This window comes from Ursus americanus, chromosome X (genome assembly GCF_024610735.1).
Source record: "Ursus americanus isolate L20-20 chromosome X, mUrsAme1.1.p, whole genome shotgun sequence".
Taxonomy (NCBI): domain Eukaryota; kingdom Metazoa; phylum Chordata; class Mammalia; order Carnivora; family Ursidae; genus Ursus; species Ursus americanus.
In genome coordinates this window covers 122,729,749-122,740,806 of record NC_142164.1, presented here as the reverse complement: position 1 = coordinate 122,740,806, position 11,058 = coordinate 122,729,749, and the positions used below count along the sequence as shown (strand labels likewise).

Below are 11,058 nucleotides of genomic sequence, written 5' to 3'. Positions count from 1 at the left end.
CGTGCAGACTCCCCATTGGCCGCCGGGTGTCACGTGCTCGCCGCCGCCTGATTGGCGCGCGCGGTTGCGGGCGGGCAGGGCTTGGGATGCTGCCGCCGGGGACGAGCTTCGCTTCCGCGGGGCCTGCTCTCGGCGGACGCCCGAGCCAGGTAGTGCAGCCAGCGGGGCCAGGCGCCGGCATCCGCCCCGGGGCAGGCGCTTCCCCACACGCGTCCCTCTGCGGCCTCCGCGCGGGATCGGGGTCTGCTCCTGGGGGTCTATTCCCGTCCCCGGGGGTCCCACGTCCTGCCTTGGGGGTCCGAGTGCCGCCGCGGGGGGTCCGAGTGCCTTCCCCGGGGTCCCACAGCTGCCTTGGGGGTCCGAGTGCCGCCCCGGGGGTCCCACATCCTGCCTGTGGGTCAAGTGCTGCCCCGGGGGATCCTGTACACCGCCTTGGGGGTCGGAGTGCTGCCCCGGGGGTCCCACATCCTGCTTTGGGGGTCCGACTGCTGCCCGGGGGGGGGCACATCCTGCCTTGCAGGTCCGAGTGCCTCCCTGGGGGGGTCCTGAACGCTGCCTTGGGGATCTCAGTGCTGCTGGGGGCGGGTCTCACATCCTGCCTTGGGGGTCCGAGTCTGCGGGGGGGGGGGGGGGGTGTCCCACATCTTGCCTTGTACGTCTGAGTGCTGCCTGGGGCTGGAGGGGGGGTTCCCACATCCTGCCTTAGGGGTCTGAGTGCTTCCTCAGAGAGTCCACTTCCTGCCTTGCAGGTCCGAGTACAGCCCCAGGGGTCCAGAACCCTGCTTTGAGGGTCCGAGTGCTCCTCCAGAGGTCCACATCCTACCTTGGGAGTCCAGGCTCATTCCAGGGATTCCCGAACTCTGCCTTGCAGGTCCCAAATGCCCCCAGAGATCCCATATACTGCTTTGGGGGTGTGAGTGCAGCCCTGGGGATCCCAGGACACTTCCTTGGGGGCATCTGACCTGTTCCCCGGGGGTCCTGAAGCCTGTAGGATCTGGAGCCTGGTGGGGGAGTGGGGGGCTCCTGAACACTGCTTGGAGGTTCTGAATGTAGCCCGGGGGGGTCGTGAAGTATGTGTTGGTAATCCAAGTGTGGCATGTGGGGTTCAGGCACTGGGGTTTGAACCAGCCGTGGGGGTCCTAAACTCTGCCTTGGAGATTCTGGTCCGGCTCCAGGGGTTCCAAAGTCTGCATCAGTAGCCTGGAGTGTGGCCCAGGGGCTCCAGACCCTACACTGTGGGGGAGGGAGGCAAAGGGAGCACCAGGCGTCCTGAACCCTGCCGTGGGAGTCCTCAACCCTGCCGTGGGAGTCCTCTCTCATCCCTGGGGCTCTGGAACCTTGCCTTGAGGGGTCCTAGCCAGTCCTTAGCAGTCTGGAAGTTTTCATGGCATGTCTGAGTTTGGGCATCCCCGGTGCTGGTTGGGGGTCTGAATCCTGCCTGGGGGGGTTCTGAAGTCTGTGCTGGTAGCCTGAGTGTGGCCGCAGAGGTCCCAGGACCTCCTCGGAGATCACAGCCTGGCTGGTGAATGTGGTGTGGAGTCCACTGGGTGCAGCAGGGATTGGGGGGTGGGCTGGTTCCGAAGGAGCATCCCTCCTGTTCAGACTATGATCAGTTCTGTTCTCCAGGAAAAATCCCAAACAGCATGGTGTTGCAAGCTGTCACTAGGGGGTTCTTGTTTTCACAGAGCCGCAGTTTTAATTGAAATGTTCCTTTTTAAGTGTGTGCAGAAAGCTGTGGTCTTTCTGATGTTTAGAGAGAGGATGTGACAGCTCCTCGTTCTGACACATGCAGTGAGGGAAATGCCAGAGGATTACAGGGGGACGTAGCCCAGGAAAGCAACTCAGTTGCTATGTAGGATGGGTGTGGGGGATGAAAAGCAGTGTTTGAGATGGTGTTACTAGCGGGATCCGTCCTAGGCGCAGCCCGAGCAAAATGTGACCAAGTTGAGCAGAATTAAATGGAGACGTCGATCGTTTGTGTTAAAGAAAATGGGCAAACTCAGATTGTCGTCCCACTCAGATTGTTGCCCGTGAAGCCCTGGACGGGCCATTGTTCCTGGATGCCATTTCCTGGTGGGTGGAGTGAGAGACTGGATTAAAACTTGCAGGAATGAATGCTCAAGTGTGTGCGTTCTGGGCGGTGTATATCCTTCCGTGTTTGGCCCCCCGCTGGCCCTCTGTTCCGTCGCATGGCTCGAGACTGCCAGGCACAGGGAATGTGGATGAGTGAGCCCATGGAAATACCACTGGGTCTGATGTCCCCGCGAGGGTGTCTTTGGAGGGCCTGGGTCTGAGATGCTGGGGTGGCGCCTGTGTGCAGAGGGAGGCTGGCTGGAGCTCGCATGGCCACCCGCCGCGAAGCTGTTACGCCACCTGGCGTAGGATGCGGGCAGGTTCCCTCATGCAAGCCTTCCCTCCTCTCCAGGGGAGTGCAGTCTTACTTGAGGGGAGAAGAGAAGAGCTGCCGGAGCTCATGTTTCCAGGGCTGTGTCGGGCACCGGGCTCTCCGTGGGACACATACACCTCTCCCCGTTCTCCTCCGCTTGCTGTCCGGGCTGGATCCCCAGCACTGTGCCCCGGAGCCTGCCTTCCCAGCGGTTTCTAGGGGCGGGTGGGGGAGGGACGCGGCGAGGATTAACGCCAGATAATGAGGTAACGCATTTTTTTACGGCTTTACTATTGATGGTGTGTCTTATGGCTGCGGACAGAGGGTAGACGGTTTCCTCTTAAGTAAGTTGAGAATCCAACACCTTGCCTTCACGCAGATGGAGAGCTCTCTGGAAGCAGTGTCTCCTGATTATTATACACAGTGCAGACATGGTGCTGGGGCTGTGGGAAAGATGGGGAAGACAGGTGAAGACAGGTCCCCCCGGGTAGATGCGCTGTGCACGGAACACGAGGGGCTCCACGCCAGTGTGGAGGGAAGCACTCGCGTTTTGGCTCGGTTTTGAAAGTATTCCATTGTCTGGATGGTCAAATATCCGTGGTTTGTAAAGTGCGTGGTGGATGGCATGGTCAGATGCATCATGAGGGGAGAGACCCCAAACCACGCATAGCGGGTTAGAATCAAGGAGAGCCGGGGGTGTAGGATTGAGCCCTCTGCCTCCGCACACATGGACCACGCTGAGACCGTGCTTTCTGTAAGCGGAGCCACTCCCAATTCCTGGGCATTGTCTCGGTTTTGTTGCTTTCTTCCCTCTGCTGACAACCGTTTAACAGCGTCCAGGGGCAGACGATGTACTCAGCGTCCCCCGTGTTTGGAAGCGTGTGTACCTTTGAGAGAGATGAGTGTGTGGGGGTGGCTTGCAGATCCCAGGGCTTCATGCCGCGATCTGACTTTTCTTGTGTCTTAGTGGACGGTCTCGCCGAGAGGGGGTGAAAGCCGTGTCGGTGTGCGGCGGCCGTGGCCGGGATGGTGTGTCGGTAAGTGCTTGTGCTCAGGGAGCTCGCGGCCAGCTTTCTATACGCTTGTTACGTGGGCCTAACGTGCATGTTTCCCTCTGAGAAAGAAAAGTGCCGTGTTTGTGTGGACGAGGACGTGGACAGAAGAACACAGAAGGAAATACAAGTCACCTGCGTGTGACCGTATAGCGGTCACTGAAGATTTTGGTGTATATTGGTGCAGTCTTTTTGTTTTTCCTTTTTTTTTTTTTTTTTAAAGTAATCTCTACACCCAACGTGGGGCTTGAACTCACAGCCTGAGATCAAGGGTGGCGTGCTGTACGAACTGAGCCAGCCAGGCACCCCTCTTCCACTCCTTTTATATACATGCACATACGTGTACATATGTTCTTGCGTATCTGTACACACGCATGTGTGTGTAGATATATGTCCCAACATTTAATTAAAAGTGAGTTCACATTACATATATTATAAAATTTTAAGCTTCGGGGGTGCCCGGCCGGCTCAGTTGGTAGAGCACGTGCCTCTTGATCTTAAGGTCATGAGTTCGAGCCCCACGTGGGGCGTGGAGTCTCCTAAAAAAAGCAGAAACAAACGAAAAAGGAAAAAAACCCTGAAGCTTGAAAGGGATACGGAGTGTACTGTGAGTGAGTGTGCAGCCGTGTGATCTGCTGGCTGCTTGGTCGTGGAGTTAATCATAATCCCTTACGTGACCTGGCCGGTTCCGTGACTATGGGGTGTGACGACTATGTCGTGAGAGGACTGTTTGTCACCGCTCCTGATTTCAGGGTGAAACTAGTGAACAGCAGCCCGACTGTAGTCTGGGGGCGTTGCACGGGCGCTGCCGTGTGGGGGGTTACTCCTTGTGGCCGCAGAATGCGTGAGAAGCTATGAAGTCCGCTCTGTGGCCCACATGTGGGCACGTACGGAAATATGCCTCTGTTCCTCGCGGGTGAACGCAGTGGCTGGTAGATGTACATTTAACATTTTACGAGACCGCCAAGCTGCTTTCCCACGTGGTTGTACCGTTTCACATTCCTGTGGGCAGGTGGGAGAATTCCCGCCGCTCCCTGTCCCCCCGCCCCAGCACCTGTCAGCATGTTTGATCTTAGCTGTTCAAATGGTGGTGGCTTGGTTTCAGTCTGTATCTCCCTAGTGCCTAATGAACTCAGCATTCTTCCTTGTGCTTACTGTCCCATCTGTGTATATTTTCTGGTGACGAGTCTGTTGGAATCTTTCGAGGGTCGTTTTTATTGACTTGTTTGTTTTCTTGTTGCGTTTCAAGAGTTCTTTATAAAATATTGGTGAAGGCCCTTTATTAGATTACGTGGTTTACGAGTATTTTCTACCAGACACTGGCTTCTGTTTTCATTCTGGTTTTTTTTTTTTTTTAAGATTTTATTTATTTATTTGGGACAGAGGCGAGGGGCACAAGCAGGGGGAGCAGCAGGCAGAGGGAGAAGCAGTGTGGACACTGATCAGGGAGCCCAACGCAGGGCTCGATCCCAGGACCCTGGGATCATGTCCTGGGCCGAAGACGGATGCTTAACCTACTGAGCCACCCAGGTGCCCCTTCATTCTGTTAACAGTGTATTTTACAAGAGCAAAAGTTTTGAGTTTTGATAGAGTCCATTTATCAATTATTTCTTTTGTGGATTACACGTTTAGTGATGGATCTAAGCATTTTAACCCTAGATCGCAAAATTTTTCTCCCATTTTTCTTGTAAGAGTTTTACAGTTTTACATCTTAACTTTTAGGTCCTTGACTGATTTTTATGTGAGCTGAAAGATGTGGGTCAGAGTTCATTGTTTTGCATGTGGATGCCCAGTTGTTCAGTACCATTTTTAAGCAGACTATCCTTTATCCATCGAGTTTCTTTTGCAATCTTATAAAAAGCCAGTTGACCATAGTTAAGTGGTTCTAGTTCTGGACTTTGTCCTGTTCCTCTGATCTATGAGACTATCCTTTTGCCAGGACCACACAGTCTGGATTACTATAGTTATTTTTTTTTAAGATTTTATTAATTTATTTGACAGAGAGAGAGACAGCCAGCCAGTGAGAGAGGGAACACAAGCAGGGGGAGTGGGAGAGGAAGAAGCAGGCTCACAGTGGAGGAGTCTGATGTGGGGCTCGATCCCTGATCGCCGGGATCACGTCCTGAGCCAAAGGCAAACGCTTAATGACTGAGCCACCCAGGCGCCCCTGGATTACTATAGTTTTATACTAAGATTTGAAATTAGATGGTGTGAATCCTCCAACTTTGTTGTTTTTGAAAATTGTTTGGACTGTCCTCGTTCCTTTTTCTCTCCATATAAATTTTAGAATCAGCTTGCTAATATCTAGAAAAACTTATGCTTGGATGTTGATTGGGATTTTGCTGAATCTGTAGATCATGTTGGGTTGTGTTCACATTGTAATACTCTGAAGTCTTCCAGTCCATGAACATGGGATGCTTTTCCATTTATCTATATCTTCTTTAATTTCTTGTAGCAATCTTTTGTACTTTTCATCATCCAGGTCTTTCACCATCTTGGTTAAGTTAATTCCTATGTATTTTATTCTTTTTGATGCTACTGTCGTTGGAATTGTTTTTGTAATTTCCTTTTCAGATTGCTCCTTATTGGTGTGTAGAAATGCAGCTGATTTTTGGGTGTTGGCTTTGTATCCTGCGACTTTACGTGATTCATGTATTAGTTCCCAGAGTCTGTGTGGGTGTGTCTAGAATTGTTAGGGTCTCTACATGTAAAATCATGTCATCTGTAGAACAGTTTGACTCTTTCCTTTCCAATTCTGATGTTTTTCTCTCTTTCTCTGTTGCTCTGTGTGGTTGCCCTGGCTTGAATTTCCATTACTGCGTTAAGTGGAAGTGGCACAAATGAACATTCTTGCCTTGTTCCTCATCGTAGATGAAGCCTTTCTGCCTCTCACCATTGCGCGTGATATTCACTGTGGGTTTTTCATAGATGGCTTTGGTTACATTGAGATAATTTCCTCCCCTTCTTAGTTGGTTCTTTGTCTGTCTGTGTGTGTATCATGAAAGGGTATTGAATTTTGTCAGATACTTTTTTCTCAATCAGTTGAGTTGATCTTGTGATATTTTTCCTTAATTCCATTGATGTGATGCCTTACGTTGGTCAGTTTTTGTATGTTGAACCAACCTTCTACTTCAGAAGTAAGTCCTGTGTGGTCATGGTGTATAGTCCTCTAACATGCTGCTAAGTTCTGTTTGCTGGTATTTTGTTGAGGATTTTCACATCAGTGTTCATGAAGAATATTGGTCTGTAGTTTCCTTGTAGTGTCTCTGTCTGGCTTTGGAATCAGGGTAATAATGCTGGCTCCCTGGAATGCGTTGGGAAGTGTTCCCTCCTCTTCAGTGTTTGGAGAAGTTTGGGAAGGATTGGTATTAGTTCTCCTTAAAACCTTTGGTAGAATTCCTCGGTGACACTTTCAGGTGAATTCAGGGCTTCTCTTCTCAGGAGATTTTGATTACCGATTCAATCTCCTACTAGTTATATGTGTATTCAGATTTTTCACTTCTGTGTGACTTACTCTTGGTAGGGTTTGTGTTTCTAGAAATTTGTCCATTTCATATAGGTTATCCCATTTGTTGGTGTGCAGTTGGTCACAAGACTCTCTTCTAATCCTATTTCTATGGAATCTGTAGTAATGCCCCCACTTTCATTTCTGATTTTTATAATATGAGTCTTCACTCTTTTGTCCATAGTTCATCTAAGCTAAAGTTTTCTTAATTCTGTTATGTTTTGGAAGAACCAACTTTTGGTTTCATTGGTTTTCTCTGTTGTCTATTATCTGTTGTGTTTATCTCAGTTCTATTTCTTTTTTAGTTCCTTCCATCTGCTACCTTTGGATTCCATTTGTCCTTTTTCTCGTTCCTCAAGGCGTATACTTGCATTGTTGATCGGGGATCTTTCTTGGTTTTCAGGGTTGGCACTTACAGCTACAAATTTCCTATTAGCACTGCGTTCCCAGTGTCCCATTAGTTTTAGTTGTGCTGTCTTTTTGTTTTCATTTTCCCTAAGTATTTTCTAATTGCCCTCTCTGATCCACTCATTTTTTTAAAAAAGATTTTATTTATTTCAGAGAGACTGAGAGAGAGAGACAGAGGGAGAAGGAGCAGAGGAAGGGGCAGAGGGAGAGGGAGAAGCAGACACTCCAATGAGCAGGGAGCCTGACATGGGGCTTGATCCCAGGACTCTGGGATCATGACCTGAACTGAAGGCAGACGCTTAACTGACTATGCCACCCAGGTGCCCGAGATCCACTTGTTCTTCAGTAGTATGTGTTTTAATTTCCACAGTTTTGTGGATTTTCCAGTTTTCCTTCTGTTACTGATTTCTAACTTCATTTCATTGTGGTCAGAGACGATACTTTGTATGTTAACTACTGAGTGGAAGGTGTGTGCTATTGCTGGGTGGGGGGTTTAGTATCTATGTCTTAGATCTAGTTGGTTTGTTAAGTCCTTTTTGTCCTCACTTGTCTTCTGTCTGGTTGTTCTATCCCTTATCGAGAGTGGGATATTGAAGTTGCCCTCTGTTGTACGTAGCATGGTCCATTTCACCATTCCATTCCATGAACATGGTATAGCTCACTGTTTCCGAAGGTCTTATTTGATTTTTTTCATCAAACTCTTGTAGCGTTCAGGACACAGACCCTACATGTATTTTGTTAGGTTGATATCTAAGTATTTCATTTTTGAGGAGCTGTTGTATTTGGTACTTTTTTTTTCTTAATTTCCACGTGCAGTTTTTACTGCTTGTTTATAGAAATATGATTGATTCTGTGATGGTGACCTTGTATTCTGTGGCCTTGCTAAATTCACTGTTGAGTTTGAGGAGATAGTTCGATACGTCCTCTGGGACTTTCTACATAGCCAATCCTGTCATTCTCAAATAGAGGTAATTTTACACCTTCTTTCCCAATCGGGTGACTTTCATTTCCTTCTCCTGTTCGCTGCATGGAGTAGGACTTCGAATGCATTGTGGAATAGAAGTAGTCGGCCTTGCTGCGTTCTTGGCCCAGTGTGAATGCAGGTGTGGAACAAGCATCCAGTCCTGGGTGGGGAGGGAGACTCTGGCCTCTGGTGCTGATTAGTGCCTCACGTGGTGCTGCTGGCCACACAGAGCACTTTATACCTTCTGTCTCTACTTGTCTTCTTAGCCTCTGAGAACTGGGTTAAAATCTAAAGCCATGAAAGGCATTTTCTGTAACGTATGGAGGATAGGAAAGAGGGAGCAGTGGACGTAGTTCAAGGTGGAGTAAATGGCAAACCAGTTCATGCTACGTCCCAGGGATAACAGGTACCAATAGCCAAACCTGAGACTTTCTTACTTGAAATCATTATACACTTGCAGAAGAGTTCCGAAAACAGTACAGAAAGTGAATGTCTTCCTGTCATCCTGATGCCTCACGTGAGTATCACACCACGTGTGCGTCATCTCACAGTCTCTGTGCATACGTGTACATTTGCAAATTCATCTTCCCGAAGACGCTTGAGAGTGCATTCCTGAGGCAAGGCCTTTAATGACACACGTGTCAATGTGGGGTTCCTACAGGCGGGACCAGGTGTGCGTTGCAGTGGGGTTACTGGTGGCAGTGAGCCAGCCTGGCCTAGCCCTAGAGCCCTCCGATGTTCTCGGTCATGAAGACCGTGTCGTAGAGGCCCACAGTGTAAGGGTGTAGGGGTGTGGTGCTAACATGGGCACTTGTCCTGCAGACCCTCTCTGCCCCAGGATGGCCCTCGAGGACTCACAGTGTCAGCGTGCCCTTGGTGGGCCATAGTTTAGTGGGCAGGGGGGCATTGGGTCAGGGCAGGCATGGCCCTGGTTCTCTCACTGCATCCGTGTTGGTCCTCGTGCAGTAGTTGCAGCCCGCTAGGGAAGGTCACACTGCTATTGGGCAGGTGTGCCCGTGAGTGATCCTCAGGTTCCCCTGTCTGCATATGTGGCCCCAGCTTCTGCCAGCACCCCCAGGTTTCACTGTCTCCATGACTCCAAGGTTTGCCACCTTTGTGCATGACCCCAGGTTCTTTTGTGACTCCCTCGTTCTGCTGTGTGCACCCGTGACCCCTGGTTCTGGGCTACCCTCCTTGTGCCCCATGAGGCTGTGGTGGTCACAGCCCTGCTTCTGCTGGGCCACTGGGCCCCACGAGCCCCTAGAGACAGGGATAGCTGGCTCACCTGTCCCACAGGACTGACTTCCCCTGACCTTGCTGGTCACTGGCCCGAGCTCCCCATCTCCATCCTGGGCTCTGATCAGTGGAGTGATGGGTACCCCATAGCCCTGAGACACAGCCCTCGGGATTGGGTTCAGAACGGCTTGCTGTTCCCTGGACACTGGTGGTCATGGCTGTGGCTGCAGCAAGTGGACTGGGTGTGTCAGGCTGGGACGGGGGCATGGGTGGGGAGATGGATGAGGACACGGGCACCATGGAGGTCGGTGTATGAGCACTCAGCTGAGGGCCTGGCGAGAATCAGAGGCTCTGGCTAAGGCCTCTGTCCTGCAGCCACAGTGGGTGACTCGGGGTGGCTGCCTTCCTTGCCCCGGGGCCCCTGGTGGTAATGGGCAGTTGTAGCGGCTACTTCCTGGCCGCTCCTCAGTCCGGCAGGGAAGGGGTCCCGTCATTAAGCTGGCCTCCAGGTATCAGCGTTTCCTGGCTCTTCACATGCCACTTTCTGGTTGTAGATGCAGGAAGGACCCTCGGGGGGCCGGGATGCCAGTAGGAGTGGACCCCGACGGCGAGGCCGGCGTTCCTGCGGGAGGCTCAGGAATCAGGCTGGCCAGTTCATCTCCGTGGTGACCGTCTTTGAGGTGATGGCCAGGAGGAGGAGCTCCATACTGGTACTGACCACTGCTGGGAGGGATCACGGGCTGGGTGGGTCGTGAAGTGCTTCTCTGCATCAGGCTAGGCGCTGGCCGGCTGGCACATGGATCCTGGAGGCTGTCATCCCTTCACGGCCTGCCCGTCGAACCACAAGCCCACTAGGGCCCAACGGGACCACCAGGGCACTTCCCCTCCCCGTCCTGAGACACGGCGTCGCCTCCCTTGTCCTCAGGCTCAGTGTCCCCTCCACATCCTCAGACACGGCATCCCTCCCCGTCCTGAGACACGGCATCCCCTCCCCCATCCACAGACACGGCATCCCCTTCCCATCCTGACACATGGCGTTCCCTCCTCTGTCCTGACACACGGCGTCCCCTCCCCATCCTGAGACACGGCATCCCCTCCCCCATCCACAGACACAGCATCCTCTTCCCCATCCACAGACACAGCATCCCCTCCCCATCCTTAGACATGGCGTCCCCTCCCTTGTCCTCAGGCTCAGTGTCCCCTCCACATCCTGAGACATGGCATCCTTCCCCGTCCTGAGACATGGCATTCCCTCCCCCATCCACAGACATGGCATCCCCTCCCCATCCTGACACAAGGCGTTCCCTCCTCTGTCCTGACACACTGCGTCCCCTCGCCATCCTCAGACATGGCGTCCCCTTACTTGTCCTCTGGCTAGTGTCCCCTCCCTGCTCTGTGGCGTTGATGCCTCCTGCCCCAGGGGGCTGGGGTCTGTCCCGCACCCTCCCTTCCAGGTGCCCCGCAGCGCAGCCCCTCCTGGGGCTGGGAACCCCGCCTCCCTGCCCAG

The 11,058-nt window shown here is 52.0% G+C and overlaps 1 protein-coding gene across 2 annotated transcripts in view; it reads left to right on the top strand.

Moving 5' to 3' along the window:
- The first annotated feature begins 68 nt into the window (after window positions 1-68).
- The window catches only part of LOC123802729 (cohesin subunit SA-2-like), a 64,285-nt gene continuing 53,295 nt past the window's right edge, over window positions 69-11,058 (top strand). The window contains exons 1-4 of one of the 2 annotated variants that reach the window (XM_087859802.1): window positions 69-149; window positions 2,426-2,652; window positions 3,354-3,423; window positions 10,106-10,231. In XM_087859802.1, the coding sequence (XP_087715928.1) occupies window positions 2,648-2,652; window positions 3,354-3,423; window positions 10,106-10,231 (201 nt within the window). In that variant the 5' untranslated portion in view covers window positions 69-149; window positions 2,426-2,647. Of the gene's footprint in view, window positions 150-2,425; window positions 2,653-3,353; window positions 3,424-10,105; window positions 10,262-11,058 lie in introns of both variants that reach the window. The other variant, XM_087859801.1, reaches the window with a different exon arrangement.